General features: G+C 23.1%; 7 protein-coding genes across 7 annotated transcripts; 5 read left to right on the top strand and 2 right to left on the bottom strand. All coding sequences in view use genetic code 6, as the record gives it.

The window, feature by feature from the left end:
- Window positions 1–1,355: 1,355 nt before the first annotated feature.
- On the top strand, window positions 1,356–4,309 carry TTHERM_00079950 (hypothetical protein; the record flags this gene model as incomplete). The annotated part of the gene is made up of 4 exons (XM_001015835.1): window positions 1,356–1,898; window positions 2,185–2,583; window positions 2,677–3,250; window positions 3,531–4,309. The coding sequence occupies 4 exons, from the start codon at window positions 1,356–1,358 to the stop codon at window positions 4,307–4,309; spliced, it is 2,295 nt and encodes a 764-aa protein (XP_001015835.1).
- A 3,591-nt stretch (window positions 4,310–7,900) lies between these two features.
- Window positions 7,901–8,671, top strand: TTHERM_000079949 (hypothetical protein; the record flags this gene model as incomplete). The annotated part of the gene is made up of 1 exon (XM_012797590.1): window positions 7,901–8,671. The coding sequence occupies one exon, from the start codon at window positions 7,901–7,903 to the stop codon at window positions 8,669–8,671; it is 771 nt and encodes a 256-aa protein (XP_012653044.1).
- A 509-nt stretch (window positions 8,672–9,180) lies between these two features.
- Window positions 9,181–10,866, top strand: TTHERM_000079948 (transmembrane protein, putative; the record flags this gene model as incomplete). The annotated part of the gene is made up of 3 exons (XM_012797589.1): window positions 9,181–9,207; window positions 9,480–9,699; window positions 10,199–10,866. The coding sequence occupies 3 exons, from the start codon at window positions 9,181–9,183 to the stop codon at window positions 10,864–10,866; spliced, it is 915 nt and encodes a 304-aa protein (XP_012653043.1).
- Window positions 10,867–11,113: 247 nt separating this feature from the next.
- On the top strand, window positions 11,114–12,898 carry TTHERM_00079920 (hypothetical protein; the record flags this gene model as incomplete). Its single annotated transcript, XM_001015832.2, has 1 exon — window positions 11,114–12,898. Exon 1 carries the CDS (start codon window positions 11,198–11,200, stop codon window positions 12,896–12,898), a length of 1,701 nt encoding a protein of 566 aa, XP_001015832.1. The 5' UTR covers window positions 11,114–11,197.
- Window positions 12,899–14,003: 1,105 nt separating this feature from the next.
- On the top strand, window positions 14,004–18,109 carry TTHERM_00079910 (elongation factor G domain protein; the record flags this gene model as incomplete). The annotated part of the gene is made up of 9 exons (XM_001015831.1): window positions 14,004–14,066; window positions 14,179–14,274; window positions 14,664–15,404; window positions 15,469–15,851; window positions 15,905–16,223; window positions 16,303–16,662; window positions 16,749–17,091; window positions 17,443–17,950; window positions 18,004–18,109. 9 exons carry the CDS (start codon window positions 14,004–14,006, stop codon window positions 18,107–18,109), a joined length of 2,919 nt encoding a protein of 972 aa, XP_001015831.1.
- Window positions 18,110–19,386: 1,277 nt separating this feature from the next.
- Window positions 19,387–20,418, bottom strand: TTHERM_00079900 (small guanosine triphosphatase family (GTPase)-like Ras family protein; the record flags this gene model as incomplete). The annotated part of the gene is made up of 4 exons (XM_001015830.1): window positions 19,387–19,678; window positions 19,779–19,887; window positions 19,983–20,142; window positions 20,296–20,418. The coding sequence occupies 4 exons, from the start codon at window positions 20,416–20,418 to the stop codon at window positions 19,387–19,389; spliced, it is 684 nt and encodes a 227-aa protein (XP_001015830.1).
- A 2,194-nt stretch (window positions 20,419–22,612) lies between these two features.
- On the bottom strand, window positions 22,613–25,734 carry TTHERM_00079890 (DUSP domain protein; the record flags this gene model as incomplete). The annotated part of the gene is made up of 4 exons (XM_001015829.3): window positions 22,613–24,045; window positions 24,717–24,895; window positions 25,030–25,143; window positions 25,643–25,734. 4 exons carry the CDS (start codon window positions 25,732–25,734, stop codon window positions 22,613–22,615), a joined length of 1,818 nt encoding a protein of 605 aa, XP_001015829.2.
- Between the last annotated feature and the right edge of the window lie 1,614 nt (window positions 25,735–27,348).

Genomic DNA, 27,348 nt, shown 5'->3' with positions numbered 1-27,348 from the left:
TAAATTTTTTTAATGAATAGATCTATAACAATTTAAACCCAATATTAATTAAATTTTGAATTATTACATAAAATTATTTACTGTTGATAATTTAATTATATTGTAATAATTGATAAATTCTCACAATAATTAGTAATTATTATTAGCAAATTCAACATAATTCTATGTGCTCTCTTTTTAATAACATTAAAAAGTCTAAACTAAATACAAATTCTTTAATTTATTTTACAAATTTAAGCTCTAAAGAGCTATAAAATGAACAAAATAACCTTTAAAAATTAAAATTATAGATTAAATAAATTTTATAAATAAATATCCTTAAAAATAATGTTAAGGATGGAATATTAAATCAGCATATTTTTAAAATAATGAATTTATCTATATCAATTTGAACCTAATATAAATTAAATTATTAAATATTACATTAACTATTTATTGTAGGCAATTTAATAATGTCTTGATGATAAATATATCCCACAAAAATTAGCTAATTCAGAAATTGAGTAAAGGAACATAGTTTTATGTACTTTCCTTTTAAGATACACTAAAAAATAATATATAAGTACAAGGTTTTTGATTTTTATAACAATTATAAATTCCAATAGACTTTACAATGCACAAAATAACCTTTAAAAATAAAACTAGCCAATTAAATTAATGTTAATATATGATTAAATAGTTATATTTTGATAAATATTATGATCAGAAACTAATATTAAATCTGTATATACTCTTACAACCCTTTAATTTAAGAGCCATTTACTAAAATTCATTAAGGGCCTAAAAAAATTTTAGAAAATAACTCTTATAAAATGTGAGAGGGGGTGTATTTAATTAATGAGGAGTTAGAGAATATATTTTAATAAAAAGGAATAGAATAAGTATACTTTTTAATAGTGAAATTAAAAAATTTTTTTTTAAGTCATTAAGAGATTCTTGGTTTTTAATTATTGAAATTATTAAGTTTTTGGATAATTAATTTATAATTTTTTAAAATAAAAACATTTTATAGAACTTAAGTCTTGAAAAAATAGAGAAAATATAATAAAAAACAAAATATTTTAATAATAAAGAAGATTATTTCTAGGATAAATTATCAATTTTAATAACAAAAATTTGAACTATTTATTTTGTTAGGAAATAAATATATTCTAACAAATCAGGAAAATTTAAGTATAAAAGAAATTAATTTCATAATAATTTTTGTTGTTAAAATTTATAGTTTTTAATGAAAATACTAATTAATGAATTAATTAAAACTAAATGAGTGATTATTAAAGAATATTATTTATTCATAATTAATAGGATAATATATTGATTTCAAACAGATTTTATAAAATACAAAAATAGCGAAAATGAAATAAAAAAGCTAAATAAGCTTTCCATAAAATGATAATTAGTACTAATAATTGGACTCTGATAGGTAATACGATTTTAGAGCCGACTAAAGATGGTGTGAAACAATTAAAAAAGAAGTGGAAAATTTGAAGAATGTTGCTTTTTAGATTAAGGATTTGTTTAAAAATGGAAAAACTGATGATGAAAATTTTAAAGATGTGTACGAAAAGCTTTAAGAAAGGGATTTTAATAATGATATTAACAGTCAACCATAGAGTTCAATTAACTAATAAATACTGCCTAATCCACCATTGAAAAATTAAATTAATAAAACCTAGCAAGGAGGAGGAAAATCAATATTTAAAAATGAATCCAACAGAAATAGCAACCCAAAAGGCTCATTTTCATAGAATAATACCAATAATGGGTTAAAGTAGGATTAAGAAGATAATAAGGAGGATTTTAAAGAAATTAAGAATATGCTTGATAAGATGACAAACGAAGTTTAGAAGAGTTTAATTGAGACATAGTAATTAAAATAAGAGCTAAAGCTAAATAAAGTAGTTCTTTTTTTTATTTTTCATATTCTAATTTTTATACGTTAAAAATATTTAACATTTAAGAATAGCAATCCAGCATATGATTATTTATTAAAGAGTGAAATATCAATTAAAAAGCATAAATTCAGCAATTATTTATTCATTTAAAGATAAATAAATGAATGGTTAAAATAAAATTATATTTATTTTTTACCAAACAGATAAAATAGAATTTTTAATTTAAAAAATTAATCAATATTATTTTTTATAAATAATTGATTTAAACAAAATAAATAAAAATAAATAGGGTGATCGAGAAAATCTTTTTAATATCGATAAAAATGATTGGGATATGAACTATGTAGAATACTAGAAAAGGTAAGACAAAAATAGAGAAGAAATTAGCTCTTCACAAAGAAAAATTCATGATATGTAAAATAAAAGATTAGCTTAAAAGGTTCAGGATTTACATATGGAACTATAAAAAAAAATGCAAATAATTGAGTAAAATGAAGAAGAGTATGACTCTCTTGTTAAAAAAATATAAGTTAGCTTTGGTATATTATAGCTCAATTACATATATCAACCATACTAAGCTTAAAAGGATAAAGAGAAAAGGGAAGATAAGGATTATAATATGAAAGAATTTAACTAATATCAATTTGGAAATTTTATCTTCGACTTAAAGAAATTGATCGTTATTAGGGTAATAATGAATTTCAATTTTATATTAATATTTATTAAGCAAATAAGATAATTAATTAATTAACTAACTAACATATTTTTATTGTTTGTTTAGGACTTGAAGAAAGATAAAGAACCTGAGTTATTCTCTTTTGAGTACTCTTAGATGACTGGAGTTGATTATAAGGAAGTAGGTAATAGGATTATCAAAGTTGTATGGTATGATTAAGATAAAGGAGAAGAACTCAAAATTAAGTTTGATAATGACTAAGACATGAATAAATTTAACATACTTCTTTATATTTTAAGATTAAATTATGTTGCTTTTTCTACTAACTCATTCACAAAGTACTTCGATCATGAATCAAATCCTTATCTTCATTTTCTTTTCGATAAGAGACAAGATGGAGGAGAACAATCCAGATTAGAAAAATCTATAGTCTAAGGAATGTAAAGCAATTATAAGCAAGATATGTATAGGAATAACCAGGAAAAAAATATGATAGATTCATTAACAAAAACTTTAAAATTTTAAATGAATTAAAGTGAAATGATGCATTCAAATATGAATAAAAGTGCTGCTTCCCCTCTAAATAACAGTATCTTAGATATTGTTGACATGAATTAAAGCAGAAAGAATAGATCTTTCACACCTGTCAACTAGATAAGTGCCAACAATGAAAATAGATGTAATTAATTTTTAAATATTTTATTTAATAAAATGAATTAAAATGTTAAAGAACGAACGAACTTACTTTATTTATTAAATACAATTTTTGAGAGGAAATGATATTTATTTTTAAATAATCCCAAATTAATATTTTAATTATGTCTTTTTCCATAAATATTAGCTATGATTTTATTTAATTAGAGAAATAATTATTATTTAAATTTAAGTAAAAATGAATTAAAATCAAAAAAATGATTTTTGAATATTTTAAGATATTTAATTTTCAATATAAAAAATAGAATAAGAGATGTACATTTCTAAAAAAACTGATGCAAATAAAGAAGATTTAAATTATAGCAAGATGAATAATGAAAAATACTGGGAGGAAAAAATTAGAAATAGTGTTATTCAAAATAAAAATAAAAAATCTGACATTAAAATAGAAGCTCGAGATAAATTTAGGCAGATATTTTAAATTTATTTTTAATCTAAGAACTAAAAAGATCAATAGCCTTTAGATATATCGCTTTTAGATGTAAGAAAATCTAAAAAGGATTTTGCAATCGATTTAATTCTTAAAAAAAATGAGGAAACAGTTTTTGAAATAGATTTAAAATAAGATTAATTTGAAAACTTTTATAGGTCATTTAAATTCTTTTGTAACTAGAATCTCTAAAAATAAAAGGAAATAAGTAAGGCCATTTAAGATCTTAAGAATGGTATGATATTCTTAAAGTATAGTAGAGGTTCCTTCTCTCCACATGAAAAGCTATTCTAATATGAAGAGTAAGACAAGAGACCAACACTGATTTCAAGAAAACCATCTGATGCAAATGGAAAAGATAAAAAAGTAACTTACTTTAGTGATATTAATTCATTCTCTTTGGGATGGGATAATGGACCTGGGTTTAAAAAGTTTTAGAAAGATGATAAAAGGATTATCAAAGAACTTTGTCTTGTAATATAGCTTAATAACAGTAAAACAATAGAAGTGCTAGCTAAAACTTAGTAGCAAAGAGATTAATTTTATAGCTACTTAAACACAATCCATGAGCAAGTTAAATTAATAAATAATTGAAAAAAATACTTTAAACTTAAATCATCATAAATATATAAAATAAATAAATAAATAGTTAATTAATTAAAATTATTTTCTCAGTTAGTCAAATTCTAAATTTCTAGATTATGTTATATATATATAATATTACTCTTCTATATATTAAATTATAATTCTTGTAATTTTATATTTTTTGATAAGTTTCTCATTTTTATAAATCTAAATTAGATTTATTTATTTATTTATTACAGGGTTCAAAAACTTTATTTCATTGGCTGAGCCGATGAGTTTTTGGAAAATGAATATAGACAAGAGATATTGTATTTATTTTTTTAGTAATAAAATTACCCAAGTTAAAATTTTTAAATATTAGATTGTCATAAATAAGTTTCTTATTACTATTAATAAATCCACTTAAATTAATGTTTGTATTTATTATAATTTTAATAATTTTTTTTAAATAAAAAAAGTATTGATTTTTTATAATTAATTTTTTAATCAGAATGGATTTTATTCATTTTTTTTTTGTAATTATTTCAATTTTCGAAATAAAAAATGCAGTTTGATCAAAAGAGTTTCTATTTTGTGTAATTTCTTAGAATATGAAATTAAAAATTCAAAATTATTTACGAAAATGAGAAAAAAAAATAATTAATTAAATTACAATACAAAAATTAGGTAAAAGTGTTTGATATTGCTTTTAATATAATGAATAAAGATATTTAATAAATAATTATATATATATATGAAGTTTTAATGTTAAATTTGAAACTGTGAAGTAAATTTTTATTTATATTCTATTAAAATAGACAAATTAGTATAAATGATTGTCATTTAATTATATTAATTCTATTTAAGTTTCAATTATGATTTCATTTATTATAAGATCTACTAGTAACTATAATCTTAAAATATCTATTAAAAATTAAAAAGTATTAGATATTTTGATAGGGATTGTTCTTCCTAAGTTAATTTGCGTCTACTTTGTTTTATAAAATATATCTCATTTAAAATTTTTTAAAGAGAAAGTTCTTCTAGCTTTTATATTAAATCGAGCGAGATCATATCTGATTAATTAACACAAATACACTTTTCTATATAGTAAGGTGACGCTAATTTAAAGTAAAATTTGGGTTATTTTTTTCATTAAAATTTTAAAATAGACACATTTAAAACACTGACTTGTTAGAGGAAGGAAAAAAATTGTAAAGAAAAGGATGTTTTTATTAAATACTAATAAGTATTTTTAGAAGAACAAATATAATTTTTATTGTAGAATTTTATATCAAAGAAATTTTTATTTTTATACTTGAAGGATTTACTTATTTATTCTCAAAAAAGCAACAAAAAATTAGAACTTTCTATTTTAAAAATAATAAAATGGATGAATTCTCAAGTTTCGAATAGAAAATAAAAAATCCTATGATTGATATAATAATTTGAATTGAAATAGAAAGCGAATTTAAAAATAGATTTTTTTATAAAAAAAAATGAGAATTACTGATTTTTTAGAAAATGGAAATTGCTTTTATTTAATTTGATTTTTTACCCTTTAAAAAATTGTAACACTAATATTAGAATAATATGCAAAAAAAAGATATAGAAAAGTGTAATAAATTTCTGATGCCAGAACAAAGCAGATGCTATTAGAATTGAGATCAAATATTTTCTTAACATTTTTGAGCAATATCGCTTTCCTATTCTTCAAGAAGTTTATATTAAATTTGATAAGAATTGAATAGCATATACATTTAATAGCAAGCTAAAATTTATGTAAAATTAAGATAAAGTTACTTGTTTTCCTAAATTAAACGATTAATTTTACATTTTTTGGAAAAAATTTCATTGATGTTGTTTTTAAAAATATTTAATCTTTAGATGAGACTCACTGATTTCAAAAATTTAATAAAAGATATTGGTTATTCATTTTGTGTAAATGCATGTTTAACGTAGGCAAATATTTGCAATAAAAGAATTTATTTGTGTAATCAACTAATGTAAAACCAACCTAATGTTAAATTTAAAATTTTTCTTATTATTTACTATAAAAAGTTAAATTCAAAAATGCTTTACTTCATGACGAGTATTTTTTAAAAATATAGGTGAAAATGATGTAATTACAAGTGCTGTGTAATTGCGTTTAAAAAATATAATGATAATGACGTAAGGATTTTAGTAACGATTTGACAAACATAATTTATCGATTGATTGATTGATTTATTTACAAATTTTATATAGTAATATAGAGTTTATATACAAAATGTAATTAAATTAAATTTTATTAGATTCTAAGTATTTACATAATTAATTAATGTATGAATGTATAATGTGTAATTTGTTATTAGAGTGATAAATATTTAATCTAACTTTGAAATATTATATATTATATTTATTCCTTGTGTTTATTTCTGTCATTAATAATTATTTATTTATTTACTAGTAATTGAAGAGTATTTTATTGAAAGTGTTAATATATTTTTAATATAAATTTGCTTATTAGATAAATATTCTACTTACTTACTGGTCATTTTTAATTTAGCTTATTAATTGAAATGTTTGAAAATTTTAAATACATTTTAGTTTTAATTATTGAAAATCATTGAGCATTTTTTGAATCAACCAATCCCTTACTTGCCTCATAATTATTAGCAAGTACGTAGCTTTTTTGTATCTCTGATCTTAATTCATAGACTTTTTTATTTTCAATAGAAAATACATTATTACTTTTTTATATGTTTTTGTAAGAATATCCTGCTTAGATCTAATTACAATATTCTCTATTATTGAAAATAGATTTGTGTTAATTTATTTCCATCTCAATAAAATAGGTCGAGGTTCTTTGTTTGTGCTTTTATCTTTTAAAATTAACCACAGATGTATCTTTCTTACTAGAAGTTGAAGCTGTTCTGTTTTAAATATAATTTGAAGTATTTTAATGATTTTTTGTTTGCATTTATGCTGTGGATGAATTAGACTATCTCCTAATATGGAATGTTGGTCTTGTTAAAGACAAAGTAAATCATGTTAAGCTTTTTGAGTTAGTGGATTGGCGCAAACACCTCTTAGCCTACAATCTAGGAAATGTTATTATGGGAAACATCTAAATAGAGCACTTCAAGATTTGTGAGTTAGCCTATAGCTTCGAAAAGGATGCTAAGGGCATCAGAAAAAGAGAATTTATCTGAGTGACAGATGTTGGTGTTGCACTTTTTAAGCTCTGGATGCTAAGTAGAGTGGAACTAAGTAGAGGATGAAGAGAATGAAGTAGAAGAAGAAGAATCCAGAGATTAGTGGTGTGGAGAATTAGGGCAAGATGCAGAATTGAAATTTTCAGATACACTTGAAGTCTGTTTGCAGAGTGAACGCATAGTTATGCAGAGAGTTCTGAGATTAGATTTTTAAGCTTAAAGCACTTCAGATAATAGCATGATAGATTCCTCATCAAATTCTTAATTACAATTAAATCTTAAATCAATGTGCTTCAAGCATTCAAATTTCTTAAGAGCATTAAAGATGTACTTATAGCCTTAAGGTGAAATAAAGTTTCCATCAAAATCTAAGTGGATATTTTGTACATAGCTAAGTCTTTGAATTTCTTATGATATTGGTTCTATGTTAAAGTCATTCAAGCTTTTGTTATCGAAAAATACTGAAAAGAGATACTGTCTTTATGTTTCAATCTAATTTTAGTTTTGTGGCTATGACATTTATCCTTTTTAGATATCATCTTCGTCATCAGGTGATTAGTGGCAAATTAAGGTAGAGGCTCTTCTAAGCAAGGATAAATTAGAAGTAGAGTTGATGCCTATGCAATGTTTAATTCCCATGCCTAAATAAAATTCAGCAGGATCGAGAATTTGTAGCTCTCCGTTGGAAAGTTCAAACCCAAAACGATTGTCAAGCATTGTGTTTATACTATTAAATTCAAGCAACTACTAACGTGGAAGATAGCTAGAGAGAAAAGCATTTAAATTATCACTAAATTAATTAAGATTTATCTTACAGTGCTTTAACTATTATTTCATAAGCATTTCTAATTCAATTATTTATTCAGAACTATAATCCAAAATCTTATTTAACGAGGAAGTTATTTCACGTGAAATCTCACATTCATTCTAAACATAACTACTGAAAGATTGCTATGAATTAACTCCTTCTTATTATTATAATTGTTTTCCAAATATATTTAAGCAATTATTTTGCTGGTTCGAATTATTAATTTAATTTAAAGGGGTTATATTCTAAGGAAAGTTTTAATTATTATTATTAGAACAAGCATTATTTATATATAAAATTTAACTATTTTAGTCTTAACTACTACATGAATTCAGTTGGGTATCGGATACCATGTTAAAAAAAGAAGAACATTTTATTCTAGTCTGAGAATCTTATTAAGGTTCATCCAAAAAATTTTCTTCACAGAAGGAGCTGCTTGAAAAGCTGTTGTTATCATTATTATTATTACTATTTTTAGGACATTCAAAGGACTTCGATATGTGTGCTTCCAATTTAGAAATCTACTAATTGATTTCAAATAAAACACTGTCTTGCTTATTAATAAGAGAAATGACTCTTTTTCTGACTCTTTATATCTCTTCTACCACTTGTCTCTCAATTAAATCGAAGTACAAGTTAACTTAATTAGCGCTCATAAACTCACGATTCTCAACGCTTTAAGAGTTGGGCATAAAAGAACAAGTAGATTGAAGAATAGCATTCTTAACGAGATTCAATGAAGATCCATCAGCACTATTTTGTATATTTTTAATTTTGACTATGTTGTGGATGTGGTCTTTGTGGTGAGGAATAAAGATAGCGCAGTCACCACATAGAAGACGAGTTTATTCTTAACAATTTAAATCCATGCATAAGTAAGTGACAGATTCGTCTTTATGGAAACGGCACTTCATCTAGCCAAAGTTGTCAAACATTATCTATTCCATGTTATTTTTAATTCACAGACTGTGAATTGATATGAATTATTTATGTACTTATTAAAAAGTAGAGCAATACAAAAATTTTTATAAAGATTCTATTATCAAAATTTTTATGACAATTATCTCAATTTTTAAATTAATTATTTTTTGATGACTTCTTATTTGCTCTAATTAAAAATAAATAAATAAATAAATTATGATAAGCGAAATTTTGATTTTTCTTTTTTACTTTTTTAATTAATTAATTAAATCAGACTAGGAAGAAAGGAAAGACAAACGTAAGAGAGTTAGGATTCATAAGAGTAAATACATTTGTTTCAAATAAATCCAATTAAAGAGTCTGCAAATTAAATTAGTAATCTCTTAATTAATTTTATTCTGGAATTATTCGTATAAAGGAAGATAATTTGAAAAAAAGTAAAGTCTTGATTCCTAATTACTTTACGCAACCTTCGATTCTTTGCCACTTACTTTGTAAATTCTTTTAATTACATGAACACTCAAGCAAAGTTAAATATAACCAACTTAAAATTCTGTTTAGAATTAAAAATCACTATCCCGAGCAAAAAATTAGTAATTGTAAATATAAACTGATAAAACTACCAGAAGAATTTTAATTTTATTTACAACATTTCTTCTATAAACAGAATTACAATGATTCTCAAATAGATTAACATCAAATAGTCACCTACTCTTTTTCTATTGCATATTAAGCGTTTTTTATTTTGCCAATATAAAATTTACCTGAAATATATTTTTCCTAAAAACCAGTTACTCATATATTAAAAATTAATTATATTTATTCTATTCCTTTACTTAAATTGTGCTAATTTCCTCAAAACTAATTGTGTTAAAAAATTTTTTTAGTAACAAAAATATATAACCTCGATAAATTTCTACCTCTACTAATTTTGTCTCTATTACTAAATGTGTCTGAATGTTTAAAAATAATTATATCTCATATCAAAATTAGTATACAATTTTAAGACTAGAACAGTCAAGTCAAATCAAAAGTATTTAAAGACGTGGCTAATTAGTATTATTTATATTTCAATCAATATAATTTCTCTGTCTGAGCTTAGAGTCAATAATAACCTACTTCGATCAAACAATTAACAATAGTATGTATATGGATTCGTCTATTATAAAAATTTAATTTTTAAGTACACAGTTTTTATAGCAAATAAGAACCATAAATTCTAATAAAAGCAATTTTAACTTTACCAATTTACTATTATTCTTTGTTTGCACTTAAATAATCAATTTTTATGTAATTAAAAGAGCTGTACTGTAAAATTCCGCAAGGACTGCAGACTTTTTTTAATTATTACCTTTAAAATATGTAAAGACTTTCTGATAGATAATTAATTCTGCACAGAAAAACAAAGGTTAAAAATAAAAGTTACTAAAATTTACAATTAAATAAATTATTTATCAAATTGTTATCAAGTTGTAATCTAAATCGGAAAAATAAATTAAATTAAAAACGTTTTTATAAATAAATAAATAAATTTTAAAAAATAAATTTTACAATGTATTTTATGTTTTACAAAAATTAACAAAACTAGGTTCATTTTTAATTAAAAATAACAAGTTTAATAATTTTTCAATAAATGCATAAATGAAAAAATAAAATATTGATTGATTGAAAGCTCCATTATTTAATTTTTCATTAAATATAAAATAGTCTTTATTAATATATATTTATATATTTTATTAAATGATTAAAAGAATATTTGTATTAACAACTGTTAGATAATAATGAGAAATTTAAATAGTATTCTTTGAAGAAATCAATTTAGTTTGTTTTTAGTTAGTTAGTTAGATAACTAGAGAGCCTTGTATTTTTTAGATTATATTGAAAAAATTTTAAATCATTATCATAAAGGTTATTAATCTATTTATTTGGTGTAAAAAGTAATAATAACAAAATTAGAATAAAACAAAATTTCAAAATACTATTTGGTCGTAAATGAATAGATAATAGGATTCTAAAGGGAAGAAAACTAGTTATAGACAGTAATAAGACTACGGCTAATATGAATATTCTAAATAATACAAAGATGATAATAAACCAAAGCAGGATTATGAAATATATGAGAAAGAGGACTATTCGGAATACATATAAAAAAATGAATAAGACAAGTATTACTATGAAGCAGATGAATATGAACAATAAAACTAACATGAAAATCCTTAAGATTAGTAGGAAGCAGAGCATTTTGAAGAAGTACCTAACATCAAAAAAATTTTAGCTAAAAAAGTTTAAAATGATCAAAAAAATAAATTGATTTAAAGCAAAAGTGAATAAGAAAATAATCAGAATGGTGAAGAAGGTTATGATGATGAGGACTAAAACGATGAAAATTATTAATAAGAAGAATAAGAAGAAGAAGACGATGATGAATATTAAGAAGATAATGATGATTAAAATAAAACAAATAATTAGTAAAAGTAATAAAAATAGGGCAACTTAACGAAAGCTACCAAAAAAGTCTTCAAAAAATATGAAGATTAAGGAGGCTTAAGTGATGAACAAGAAGATGAAGAACAATATTATGAAGAGGATGAAGAAGAATAGAACTTAAACACAAATTAATACTTAAAATAGTAATAAAATACTGGAGGGATATTGAAGAATTCAAAGCAAAATTAAAATAGAATTAAGACTACTTCAAACAAAAATATTCAGGATGTTGACGATGATGATGGAGAAGAAGATGATCCTGAAAAAGAAACAGATTACCCTGAATAATCAAATTAAACACAATAAAGCAGCAAATCAGGAAACTCTAACAATTATTTAAGAAGTACAAAATCATTTTAAACTAAGCAAGAGATCAAATAAGAGGAAAAAACTTTGTCGTAAATGTCAGAGCCTTTCGATAATATTTACAACACTAAAAAATATCCGTTGGGAATTGTAGATGATCCTGCTCTCGAAGAATAAAGAAAAAATCTATGGAAAACTTTTGGTAGAGAATGTGCTGCTGGTAGAGAACTATTTTCACTATATAAGTGTCACATGCCTCCTAAAATAAGTTATCCTAAGCCTAAGTAAAAAACTGCTGAAGAATTGTTACCTAAACCTAAGGAAATTAAGCCTTGTCCATAAAAAACATAAATCAGCTATCCTCCATTGAGTTATAAAGAACCAAAATAAAAATATTTCAAGGTAGATTTCATACCAAAGCGTAAACCTGAATCTGAGATTAGAAAAGAACTGGAAGAAATAGCTAGAAATCCATATATCCCTGCTAACACAGGTAAAAACAGAAAAGAGCTTATTGAGAAATTATAATAAAAGTTTAAGCATTTAAGAGGTGGTTTACCAAAAGGAGCTGAATTACCTCTTATTGATGAAAATAAGTTGGTCTGTGATGAGGAAGCTATTAAAAACCAAGCTAAAAAGAGGATAGGTATGAAAAATAAAATATTCACGGGAGAATACGAAGACAGAAACGACTAAAAAACTGTTATTTCAGATGATCCTGTTTAAGAATGTAATATATTGTTTGATTAGATTATGCAAGAAATCGAAGAAAGATAAGAATATTTAGATTCTATCAAAGACCTCAAAGAGCCTAAGCTCAAAACAAAAATAAAGAAAGAAATTATCGAAAGAGTAGCTGAACTACAAAAGGTTACAGAGCTCAAATAAAAATATATGTGATGTCATTCACTATCGAATTAAATCAATTAATTAATAAAAATAATAACTTGCAATTACTTAAAATTTAATTATATATCATAATTAATTAATCATTTTATATAAAATTTATAAATTATCAAATAAATAAATACAATTTATGTAGAAATTTTCAGTATTTTATATTTTACCTTATCTTAAAATACATTAAAATAAATTTGATACTAAAAACCAATTCTTATAAATAGCTTTTGTTAATTCCTTTTAGTTAGAGAAACATTTATAGAAAAAACTGAGTAATTTTTGTTTGCTTGAATCATAATTAAATTTTTAAAAACAGTAAACAATAGCTTAAATTTAAAATTTCTTCTAGAATAAATCAAATTCAAGTGTTATATGAATCAGTAAAGCTTTAAATTAAATATAATTTAGTTTAATTTAGAAATAAGATTTTTATTTATAATCAATTGATATTTCAAATATGTTTAATTTAATTCTTTGTTTGTTCATTCAAAAAGCAAATTAAGTATTACGTATAAAATCAATTCTAATTTTAGTATTTTATTAAATATTTTAGTATTTATTTTTTACTTTTAATAAAAAATTATATTTTAAAATAATCAATTTTGTAAATTTTAGATTGAGAGTTATTATGAAACCTTATTATTTTAGATTCTATATTGAATTATTATTTATTTAATTTGAGGTTTAAAATAAAAAAATTTTATATTTTTAGATTTATAAAATCAATTTTTTATTTGATGAAATTTGAAAGCTTTTAGAAAAAAATTCTTTAAAAAATTTCTATTAAATAATTAGGTAAATATTCTATTCGTTAATTATAGGCGAATATGTCTACTTATGAATATGATTGAATTAAATGAATAGGATTGCTGCTTCTAGATGCAAAAATTAATTATATTGAATAAACCTTTTATTTAATTTATTTATTTGCTTGCTTGGTTGCTTTAATAATTTATTAGATATTGAAAATAAAAACACATTCAAAACTACGATATAAAAGTATCTTTTAATATTATTTATTAGATATTCAGGATTTTAAAAATAAATAAAATAGAATATAACAACCAAACAACAGTATCAATTTTAAAGGTTTTAAGCATAATAAATGGACGACGAAGATTTGTATGATGAGTTTGGTAACTACAAAGGACCAGAAATAGAAGAAAATGTAATGCATATTTTATTTAGCCTTTCTAAGCGATGGATGTTATGTTTATCAACTTTGAGTTATTTGTTTAGCGCTATTCAAAAATTAACAAAAAAACGTTTATTTTCAAAAGTATGATGAAGATGAGCAATATTTTGACAGGGAAAACGAAGAATTTGAAGAAGATTAAAATGGAGCTAATGTAAACGAAGAGCATGAAGAAATTATGGTAAAAATTTTGTAAATTTTTAAAATCATAAAAAAAATAATTCATTGATAGAGTTGTATAAATTATTATCGAAATCTGAAAAAAGAAATAAATTGTTTTAGAATGAATAGTAATAATGTTGAATTAGGTATTAATAGTAAAAAAGCAATTTGAAAATGATAAAATTTGTGATTTAAATAGAGAATGACATGAATATATTTACATAATTTTTCTAAATTTAAGTGAATAATCAAATTAGTCTTAAAAAATGAGTTAAACTATATATGAAAAAGTTCAAAAAATGTAAATAATAAAGAGAATTAAACTGTTCTCAATAAAATAAAAAAGAAAGATTTTATGTTTAATACTTAAGTGTATTTATTGATTGATTAGCTCAAATTTATTAATAGGAGAGAGCTGTCGTACTTCATGAAGATAAGTAATATTACCCTGAGATGAGTGAAGTCTATCCTGAAGCAGAAAATTTGGTTATGGAAGAAGATGCTTAGAGAATTGAAGAACCTATTGTTGCTCCTGTAAAGGAAAAAGATTTTGACTTAGTCGATAGAGGAAATCAAGAGACTAATTCTACCATTTAATTCATGTAGTAAATTATGAAAAAAACCGAGTTAGTGCGTAATGTAGGTATTGTAGGACATCTTCATCACGGAAAGACAGGTTTGATGGATATGTTTGTTAAACAAACACACGTTCATCGTGAATGGGATTTAGAAAAAGAATATCGTTTTACAGATGCCCGTAAAGATGAATAAGAGCGTTTATTGAGTATTAAAAGCTCTCCTATGTCATTAATTCTACCTGATTTTCGTGACAAGAGTTATCTTTTGAACATTTTCGATACTCCTGGACATCCTAATTTTTCTGATGAAGTCTGCTGTGCTTTAAGAATGTGTGATGGTGTTGTTTTAGTTGTTGATGCTTTAGATGGTGTTATGCTTAACACAGAAAGAATTATAAGATATTGTGTAAAAGAAAAAATTGCAATTACTATCTTGATCAATAAGATTGATAGACTCATTATCGAAACTAAGTTACCTCCTGTTGATGCTTATCTTAAAATCAGACACACAATAGATGAAATTAATGATATTATTGCTTCTTTAGGAAGAGATGATTTTGATTCTTTGAAGGTAAATATTTTGTCATTATTTTTTAGGTAAAATAAATATTTATATTTGTTCTTATCAAATAAAGGTCTCTCCTTTGCTTGGTAATGTTTGTTTTGGGTCAACTGCCTATGGATTCGTTTTTAGCATTTAATCTTTTGCTGAAATGTACAGCAAATCATATGGAATTTAAAAAGATTTCTTTACTAAGCTTCTATGGGGTAACTATTACTTCAACTCAGATACTAGAAAATTTATGAACAAGCCTACAAAGGACTTCAATAAGCGTTGCTTTGTTGAATTTATCTTAGAGCCTATTTATAAAATATTTTCTCATGTGGTCTCAAAAGAAAAAGACCAGTTAAAGCCTGTTTTAGGTAAGTTAGGAGTCTACTTAAAGAACTCAGATTACAAGCTTGATATCAAGCCTCTCCTTAAATTAGTGTTTTCCACTTTCTTTGGCAACACAGGGTAAATTTCTTAAAAGAAAACTTTAAAAGTTAATGAAAATTTAATTAAAATAGAGCATTAGTTAGCATGGTCGCTTAGCACATTCCTAGTGCAAAATAAGGTACTAGACTTAAAGTAGAATAGAATTATGTAGGTAACAGAAAGAATCCTGCATTTGAAAAGATTAAAGAATGTGATCCTGAAGGTCCACTAGTTATTAACGTTGTAAAATAATATAATAAATAAGATTGCATGAGTTTCGATGTTTTCGGCCGTGTTATTTCTGGTACAATTCGTAAAAACTAAACTGTTAAGGTTCTTGGTGAAAGATACAATCTTGAGGACGAAGAAGACATGACAGTAAAAGATGTTAGAAAGCTATTTATTTTTTAGGTAAATTAATTGGAGAATACTTATTTCTTCAAAATTGGTAAAAACTGTCATCTAATAAGTTTTCAATAATTCTACATAGGCAAGATACAAAATTGAAGTAAATGAGATTACTGCTGGTAATTGGGTATTGATTGAGGGTATTGATTAGTCTATTTAAAAGTCAGCTACTATTATTAGTTAAGATGATTCAAATAAGATAGAAATATTCAGACCTGTAAAGCATGACACAACTCCAGTTATAAAGGTCGCTATTGAACCTCTTATTCCTAGTGAATTACCTAAAATGTTAGAAGGTCTCCGTAAAGTAAGCAAATCATATCCACTTTTAGTTACTAAGGTAGAAGAGTCAGGTGAACATATTTTAATTGGTACTGGTGAGTTATATATTGATTGTGTTCTTCATGATCTTCGTCGTATGTATTCTGATATAGAAATTAAGGTAATATTATTTTTGCATTCATTAAGTATAATATAAACTTTCCTTTATAAACTTAATTAATAAACTTTGCTCAATAAAACAAATAGGTCAGTGATCCTAGTGTCAGCTTTTGTGAAACAATTATCGATACTTCTTCTATAAAATGCTATGCAGATACTCCAAATAAGAAAAATAGACTAACTATGCTTGCATCTCAGCTTGATAAAGGTCTTGCCAAAGATATAGAAAAAGAAGTCATAAGTCTGGATTTTGAAAAACCTATTGTTAGTAAATTCTTCTAAGAAAAATACGACTGGGATATTCTAGCAGCTAGAAATGTTTGGAGTTTTGGACCTGAAAAAAGTGGTGCTAACGTTTTAATCGATGACACTCTTCCTAACGAAGTAGACAAGAACATACTCAGAGAATGCAAAGAGCACATCAATCAAGGTATTAATTTGAAATATTTTATCTTTTTAAGAAATACAACAAGCAAATTTAGCATATTTTTATCAGAAAAGAATTTCTTAAAACATATTTAATGATTAAATCTGCCAAGATAATATTATTTAATTAGAAATAACTAATTATGGGAAAGCTTTTTATGTTTTTTTAATTGTTTATCCCTCCTTTTTTGTTAATACCACAGTTTAAAGTTTGCTTTCTTAAAATAAATACTTTGAAATGAAAATTTTTATTGGATTATAAAATTATTAAATTCATTTGTCAGAAAGCAAATTAAAAATAAAATTTGCATGATTTATTCTTTTTTTATTAAATTTGAAAATTTTATTGAAATAGGTTTTTGCTGGGCAACTAGAGAAGGACCTTTGTGTGATGAACCCGTCAGAAATGTAAAATTCAAACTTATTGAAGCTAACATTTCAAGCGAACCTTTGTACAGAGCTGGTGGTTAAATGATTCCAACTGCTCGTAGAACATGTTACAGTGCCTTTTTGATGGCTTAACCACGTTTAATGGAACCTCTCTTGTATGTTGAAATCTAATGTACAGCAGATGCCATAAATGGTTGTGTTACTGTTCTTGCAAAGAGAAGAGGTCATGTTGAAAAACAAATAGCTAAAGCAGGTTCTCCTTTATATACAGTTACTGCTTTCCTCCCTGCTATCGATTCTTTTGGTTTTGAGACAGATTTACGTATCCACACTTGTGGTCAAGCCTTTTGTGTCAGTGTATTTGACTCTTGGGACTTACTTCCTGGTGACCCTCTTGATAAATCCATCAAGCTCAATTTGTTAGAGCCTTCTCCTCCTTAAGATCTTGCCAGAGAGTTTATGATTAAGACAAGGTATTAATTTATTTTTTTTTAATTTTAGTCTAACATATTTTACTTTTAAACAGGAGAAGAAAAGGTTTAAACGAAAATGTTTCTATTGTAAAATATTTTGATGACTCTGCTTTATTGGAAGCTTTAAAATAAGATAAAGACTATAAAGATTATATATGAAATATCAAATCATAAAATTAATTCTATATGTAAATAAGTATGAAATCCTAAAGCTCAAATCCAATTTAAACAAAAATTTATTTAAAATAAGATTTCAATCATTTAATTTTGACAAAATAAATTTAAAAATATAACAACAATATTAGTAATCTTAATATTATATTTCAATTCAAAACAGTATTTTTTAGCTCTATTTTTAAGTTACCACAATAAAATGTATTAAAAGATAAAAAAAATATTTTTTAAATAAAGCAAATATGATAAAGATAGATTATTGTAAAAATTACCCATTATTTTTTAGTGAAAATTATTATAAAATTGAAAAATATCTCTAATGAAAAAGCAAATACATAAGTTAAAGATTGATATATTTGGATAAATTTAACTTATTTGTTTGTTTAGAATATTTACAAATATTATTTATTGATTTTTTCTATTTTAAAATTTGTTTTATTTAAATTTACAAATAAAATCAAATGAAATTATAATCTAAAATAAGCTATTTTTATTCAATAAAATAAATTAATCGATTTAATACTTTTAAATTTATTTTTATACAAATTATTTGTAAGAAATTACTTTTTAAAACATATTATCTTTTAATCCATTTATTTATTTATTTATTTTTACAGAAATTTATAATTTTAATTTCAATTTTTTTCAATAACAATTAATAATAAAATCCTTTAAAATTTTCTCAAATCGCATGAGAATATTTTTATGAATGCTAACTGTATGAGTAATATAGAACAAATCTCTTAAAATATATTAATAATAGATGACTAATTAAAAAATAATTTGAGTTTGGCATATGTTTGTCTTGGATTAATAATTTCTTTTAATTACTGTAAATAGAAATAAATTTTACTAAGGCTCATTTTCTAAAAATTTGAAATGGGAGTACTACATATTGAAAATTGGTTGTTTATTGTTAACTTTACTTGATATTTTTAATTTTTTTGATCAACAGGTTTTATTAGTTAATAATTGAAATTGAAATAATAAATTTTCATCAATATAAATAAGTTAGTTAATATATTAGATGAGAAAAATAAAATATTATAAGAAAAATAAGATAAGAGTAATTAGGTTTTTGAAGATGTGCGTGCAATTTACAGACAAAGTGAATGAACAAAATTATGAGAAAACATCTTTTAAATGATAATTTTACTTAGTTAATTTGTATATATATTTGTTTCTTTATTAGAAAATTTATAATTTTATTACTTTTATCACATTAATTTTACCACTATATTTAATTGACTTGATTAAACTTATCAACAACATCCTCCTTTTTTCTTTTTATCCTTATCATCAGTTTTTGAAGGATTCTATAATTTTTGGCCTTTATTTGCATTATCGTTATTATTACTTGGCTATTATGGTTGTCCTGACTTATTATCTGTCTATAGCTACTAATTAGGGGTTTCGTTAGAGTTTCCTCCACTGAGTGTCATAGATAAATTCTTAAAAAAGCTGCTAATATTTTATCCTGTTTTTGCAGAGACTTCACAGAAGTTAAGACCAAATTACTTTGCTTTAGCCTATCCTTCTTCAAGAGACACCTTTCTGTATGATTAATTAATAAAACAAAAAATTTAATTTTCTTTATTATTATGTTCACAATATATAAACAAATTTTAATAGCTGAGAAAATTTAAATTTTTACCTATCTTCTAAATCAGATTTGTTTCCTAAAATAAAAATAAAAGCGTTGTTTCCTCTTTCTTCTTTAACCTCTTCTACCCATTTAGTGACATTGCTAAAGGAATTTTGATCTTTGTAATACAAAATAATAATTAATCGTTAGAAGCAAAAAAAGAAACATAAAACTATTTTTTGCTTAGAAATATATTTAAAATATAGAATATACTAGTGATATCGTAAACAATGATAGCTGCATTTGAATCTCTAATATAACTGGGAATTAAACTCTTGAAACGTTCTTAACCAGCAGTATCCCAAAGTTGAAGTCTCAAAGTTTTATTATCCATTTATAGGGTTTTGCAAATGAAATCGATACCAACAGTAGGCTAACATAATTAAAAAATAAAATTGAATATATTGAATATTTAAATAAGTATTTTTATTATAAATTTGATATGCATAATGCATTATTTGACAGGCATTTTAGAATTAACTACAATTATAAGTTTTTAAAATTAACTATCTTAAAAATGCTATACTTATTCACTTCCAGTGAAGTTATCGTAAATAAAACGATTGATGATAGAGGTTTTTCCTACTGATTAGTCACCAAGAAAAACTATTTTAAATTTAACGACAGGTCCTGTAGTAGTGTTTTGCATTCCTTTTAGCTATTTATTGCTTTTAATAAATGTTCCTTTTTTTTTCTTTTAATTTATACTTTTAGAGAGGAATTGTTAATTAATTAATTAAGTTAATGATATAAATTGTTTTCATTTAATTAATTTAATAATTTACATAAATTCTGAAATATAATCAATTTAAATTTTTTATTATTTTTTGAATAATTTTTATTGAATTTTATTCTGCTCACTTTTGAAAAACTGATTCATTTATTTATTGAAATTAATTAGTTGGTTGATATATTCAATATATAACAATTATTTTTTCTTATACCTTTGTCTTCGTTCTTTTGTATGTTGATCTTAATAAAATACCTAGTGAATTAAATACATTCACAGAGTCGAATTAACTCATTAATTTACATTTAAAATATTTTTTCATAACTTCGACCAATTTCTTTTAATTAATACTTTCAAAAATCTTAATTTCTTATTTTTTACAAAAATGAATTTTCTCAATATTTTTATTTTTTAAAATTTTTATTATTTTTAAAAATGTCAATTTTAAATCACAACTGATGAATATTTTTGTTTAATTATATTCATAAACATTTTTTTATATTTAACACTCTTTTTTTCTGTTTATCCATTTTAATGATACTATTTAATTCTTAAAAACTAAAAAAATATTTTATTTTAATTTTACCAAATTTTCTTTAGTTAAAAGCAGAAAAAGAAATGAATTTTTTTTCTTTTCTTATATCTTAGTTAAATTTGATTATAATAATAATTAATATTGTAAAAGATTACAATTTATTTTTGTAGGAATAGTTATATTAAAATATATTCTTACATTTTTAAAGACAATTAAAAAATTATTCTAAATAATAATTATTCATTTGAAAAAAACATATTTTTAAATAATTTATACAACCAATTTAAGATAGATTGATTGTTAATCAATCAATTAATTAAGAGTTTAATTTTAAAACCTTTATTTAGTTATTGCAAGTTAATTATATTTGCTATTAGTAGGAATTTGAATGATGAATTAGATTTATGATGATATTAAATTTTTTTTAGTTTAATAAGTAAAAGAAATTTTACATTTTTACTATTTTTATTCATTATTTTTTTATTTTTTGGAGTTTTGTGGATTTTTAGTTTTAAATATTAACAATATATTTTGTGATTGAGTGAATAAATTAAGGCATTAAAATAAATTTTATTCATACCCATTAATTACTTCTATAAGCTTTATTGAATGCCTATTAATTTAAATAAATTATAATAAATATCTTATAAAAGTATTAAAATTTATTTATTTATTGTTAAATCATTTAAATTATAAAGAAAAAATATTAAAATTAAAACATGAAAACCATTAATATATAGATTATAAGTTTATTAGATAGGTAGATACTATTTTATAAAGTATAAATGGATATCAATCAAAGCTATGTATATAGTATAAAAGTATTTTAAATTTAAAAATATTGATCTAACTGGTTGATTGTATCGAATTAAGTAGGTAAGTAAGTTGAAGAATAAGAAAGACTAGGTATGTAGGTAGGTAGGTATGTATTAATGATATCTACTTACAACATTTCTATTAAATTACATAAATTGCCAGTCTTTTTCATATCTTAAATATATTTATTTATATTATTTTGTGGAAGTCTAAATTAGATGATTTATGTTATTAATTAATTAAAATGTAAAGAAGTTTGAATATTAGTCTATCTCTATGTCTGTATGTCTGTCTGTTTGACTGTTTATTTGTTACTTTTTTTTGCTTGCTTGATTTTAAATGTTAGTCTCCTATCATTTGTATGTATTCTCGCTATCACTTAACTAACTGTTGTTTTTTTTATGTTATTTATTTATTTATTAATTTGTTTGTTTGAAAGATTGTGTCTTTTTATACAATTTAAATAGTTTCACTAAGATGGATGAAATGAAGAGATTGGATTAGATTTACCTACTACTTTTTTAAAATCAAATATTTCACTGTGATTTTAATTGGTATGTATGAGTTTAATATAAATTTTTAGTGTTTGAGGAGATACTTTTTGCAAAGTTTGGTAGCTTAAGTTATGATGAAAGTTATTTTTTTATGTTTTATTGGATTGTTGATAGGTAGGCTGGATAGATAGCTAAATAGTTGATTCATTTAAAATTTAAAAGTAATTTTTAGTAAAGTTGAGAATTGTTTCTTTCATTTTTTACTGACTCAATTCATAAATTGAGAAGCGTCTTCGGCATCACAAATGTTTTCATCAAAGAGTATGTTGTTGCTTATTTTACGTTTTTTCTTCTTTTTATTTTCAGGCTAAGTGCTTGTTGATGAAGTTCTTTCACTGTCATCTCCTTTCTAATCAGAAAAATCTTTAAATCTTAGTTTCTCTAGCTATTATGCTTAAAGAACATTCTTTTCTTATTTAGCCCTTTGTTGAAGCTGCTCCTAGATAGCTAGTTGAGTTTGATTTATCATTGAGATCATATTTTGCACTATTTATTAATTAGTAAGCTTTTTTATTACAAGAGTGCCACATTTTCCTAATGCGTTTTTTATTTCCTAATTTATTTAGTCAATCTCTTCTTAGCTCTTTGCTTATCCAATAACCTAACGAGGAACTTGAAGTTAATTTGACTATGTTCCATTCATTTTATTAAAGCCTTTAGATTCCTAATTAAAATTATTGTCTTCGTCATCAGGATCATTCTCTTCAGTGGATTCGTCTGAGTGCTTATTTCTTTTGAGGATATTTCTCTTATGAGGATATGAAGATCCGTAATTAACACCATTATTTGCTTCTATAAAATTTTCATTTTCATCATCTCCTTCATCATCTGATCTCATAAATTGAACAGAGTTATTATGAACCTATGTTGGAGAGTCAAATGTGGACTCTAAGGTGGCATTTGTGCACTAATTATTATGGGGTAGATTATAACTGTCCAAAAAATTATTTCTTCTAGCAGTGTTTATGTACATAGCATTAGCTGAGAATTCAGCTCCTCTTTTTTCAGAAACTGAGTTATTCTTTTAACCTGATGAATTCTTGTAAATATCTTGATTATTAAAGTCATTTTAGAAATGAATTCCATGATCTTAAAATCCTTATTCAGTAAAATTTAAAAGATCGGGTCCATCAAAGCATATTTCATCTTATTCCAATACTTAAGCAGCACTGTTGTATTAATCTGTGAAAATAATAATTTGATTCTGCTAAATTCCTAGTTCTAGTAAGTTTTTATTTGATTTTTATTCTGCAGATTGATTAGGATATTCTAGTAAAAAGAAGTTTTCATCTGTTCCTTCAGCAAGTGTCTTTTTATCTTATTCAATTGAATCACAGTTACTGTCTTTTCTGACTTAGGTTGATGCTTTTCTCATATCAACTGCCATTTATGAGTAGTCGATGTTCATTCTTTTAGTTATTACTTTTAAGATATGGGAGAGAGACTTATTTTTAGGATAGTAGCCAACCTCAATAATAGTTTTATCTTTATGCTTAATGATAATGCCTAGTTACATAGTATCAAGATCGATATATTAATTTTCTTTTAAACTATCACTCCCTTCCATAAAACTAGTAATTACCTTGTCATTTAAATCAGTATGACTCTAAATATCATCAACAAAAAATCTAATACTTGGACCTAAACAAAATAATAAATTGAAATATTGTTAATTTATTTGTTTAAATTTTAGAATAGAAGAATAATAAATATCTGGCTGGTTTATATTAAAATAGAGTAAAAAGATATTCATTTATTTATTTATTAACAAATAAATTTAAATCTTCTTAATACATTCAAACTCAATTTAAGTGGTAAAATTAAATTCTTTTAAATTTAAAACTAAATATTCTTTTATAACTATGTATGCTTGCTTGTATATGAAATTATACATCTTATGTTTATTAATCTATCTATCTCTATCAATTAATCAAAAGTGCTCGATAATACTTAACGATTGAATAATTTATTAATACTTGCTTTGTTTTTTAGATTCTATTTAGACACATTAAATGAGTGATGCGTAATTTAATGTATAAATAAATTAATCCATTATAAAAAATTTACATCAATATCTTTTTCTCATTTACTGAGAAGTCAACAATTTGTAACCATTCTTTTAAGATTAATTTATTTGAATTTTTTTGAAGAATTTTTTTAAAATTTGGTTTCATATTTTTATATTTTTGTAAGTAAATCAACAAAAATAAATATCATTTTGGTGTTTTTTTAAATTTTAATTAGTAATTTAAGTGAGAAAAGAAAATATTATATTCTAAAATCTAAATAATTTTTCAATTTTTATCATATACCTCCATAATTTTATTGTATAAGCATGTTGTAGGCTTCTCCGTTTATTAGAGAAAAGTCTTTATTTACTGAGAGTGAGGGATTAATCATAAAGTAATCTTGCATAGTTTTAATACTATCTTTGTTTAGCTCCTTCATTTTGTTTATGAGATTCGTCCTCTCTTCATAGTCACCTTCTTTTCTTTAATTCCACAAAAAAATAATTAAAAAATCCAACTAATTCTCAAAATAAATTTTTGCATTTTTCTAAAATTAACTCCTAGTCGCAAACAAATATTGAACGCTAAGAATATCACTATAAATAAAAAATTTTACATCAGCTTTGAGTTGTCAAATTTATTTTCTGAAGCTAAGAGTATATCATTTTCATCCATATCGAAATCATAAACTTCAATTAGTATCATGAGTTGACTTTTGAAATCATTCCACCTATTTAGAAAATAATAGATTTTTATCAAATATTAAAATGTAATGTTTTTAAAGGAGAAAATAATATATTATTCAAATGTAGATTTAAAAGTGAAGATTTATTTGTTTGTTTGTTTGTTTGTTTGTTTATTTATTTATTTTCTTTATGCTTAAGCTGTTGATTGATAAACAAAAGAAATGGAGAAATAAATGAAGAGCAATTGATTGGTTGGAATGAATATTGGTCTATTTAGAAAGCTGCTCAAATAAATGAAGGAAATCGCTTAATTAATATATGTTATTTTGTTTGCTTATTTATTTGTAAGAGTGTGTTATTGAGTATTGCTAGCACTCTGCATCAATGAATAAATACAAATTCATTATTAATCTGATAAAATGCAATATAGTTTGCAAAAATTAATTTTTTGGTTATAAAAGCAATAAGATAACATTTAGAAAGAAAAATTTGTATGCTTGTAATATTTTAGTTTAATCTTTTCCCATTTTAAAAATTATTTACCAATTTGTTTCGATTGCATATCTTTCCTATGAGTCTTTGTTGTTCAGAGCTTACTTAAATTTTTCAGCCCAGCATTTTTTATTTCCCATCATTCAGATTAATTTTATTTTAATTTATATCTGCTTTATACAAAATGCTTGTTTATTTGATCCTTTTAGATTCAATATTAGACTCTGATTTAAAATATTTTTTTCAAAAAGAATTTAACTCTCCTTTTTAATTTTTTTTTAGCTAAAACCTTTAAATATTTGATATGGATTCCAGTATCACAGAGTTTCCAAATAGTTCTTTCAATACTTTATGATCTTGTTTCAAAAGAAAAATTAATATTAAGCAATTAGAAAACTTTTTTCTTAAAATTATTTTAAGAAAAGCAATATTATCCTTCTCAATAGATTAAGTGAGATGTAAGAAGCGGTTCTATAGGACAAAATGATATTCACACCAGTATATGCTTTCCTGATTGCCTCTTTCTTTTCGGTTTTTTTATTTTTTTATATGTCACTTAAATATCTCTCTAAATTTTTTCTTTCTCTTACTTTATTAATTTTTAAAAGAATATTAGACTCGTTTTAAAAGAGATAGGAAAATCTCTACGTATAAATCATTCTAAACCAAACTCAATATTCAATGACTGATTGATTGATTGACTGATTAATTGAATAATTAATTGATAGATTATTTATTTATTAGACTACTTTTTTGTTTTTGTTCAATATCAAATTGGGTTTAAGCTTAATCATTATTAGTCATTCATACATACATACATAAAAAGAAAATTAAACAAATTATAAGCAATCTAAGCAAATAACTCATCATAAACACATAAATAAATATATTTTTTTAGTTATAGATAAGTGAACGAACACACCTTTTTTTTGATCATCTATAATCAATCCTTTTTTACTCTAATAAGTACTTAAACAAAAATTTTATTTTAAAGCTGGTATTTTGTTTTGTATTGCATGCGAGCGCTATTCAACCTAAGGTATTTTTTATAAATATCAAAAAATATAATTTTTTAAAGCTCTCTTTGTTTTATAAATAAACCCGCTATTTACCAAATTAAAAAATCAAACAAAAAGCAAAATATTTTACAAATTTAATTTCTATTTCGATTTAAGAAATACTTTATTTTTTCATTTAATAATATTCTATTTGCAAATGAATTTAATATTCCCACTAATCATTCCATTTTACAGAAGTTTCTTCTAAAGAAAGTTAATATATTTCAAACCCCAATAGCAAGAATTATATTTTAATTATTAAATTACATTTCATATAATATTATGTACTTGAAAATAAAAAAATTAATTGAAACTTAAATAAAAGTCGAGATAACGTTAAAATCAATATTAAAGTTAATAAAAGTAAATGCAATAAATTTTAAGCAAAGCTTCTTGCAATAATTCAAATCTTAATCAATAATTAATTCTATCTAAAAAATTCTCAAATATTATGTTATACGCTCTCTTAAATACATTTTAATGATTTTTTTATATAAATATTCTTAATTAAAGCAGTATTATTTTTTTAAACAAACTTTCATTCAAAATTTACTGAAACTGCTATTAAATAACTAAAAAAATTTTAAACTTAAAATTAACTCAATTCTTATTATTATTACAATTAGTAAAAAATTTTATCTCAAATAAATTTTTCTGCTTTCTTAATTATTAAATATTCTACTAAAATAAATTTTTGTG

Source organism: Tetrahymena thermophila, assembly GCF_000189635.1.
Source record: "Tetrahymena thermophila SB210 genomic scaffold scf_8254650, whole genome shotgun sequence".
Classification (NCBI taxonomy): domain Eukaryota; phylum Ciliophora; class Oligohymenophorea; order Hymenostomatida; family Tetrahymenidae; genus Tetrahymena; species Tetrahymena thermophila.
Note: the sequence above shows the minus strand (reverse complement) of the source record. Positions and strands in the feature narration are given on the sequence as shown.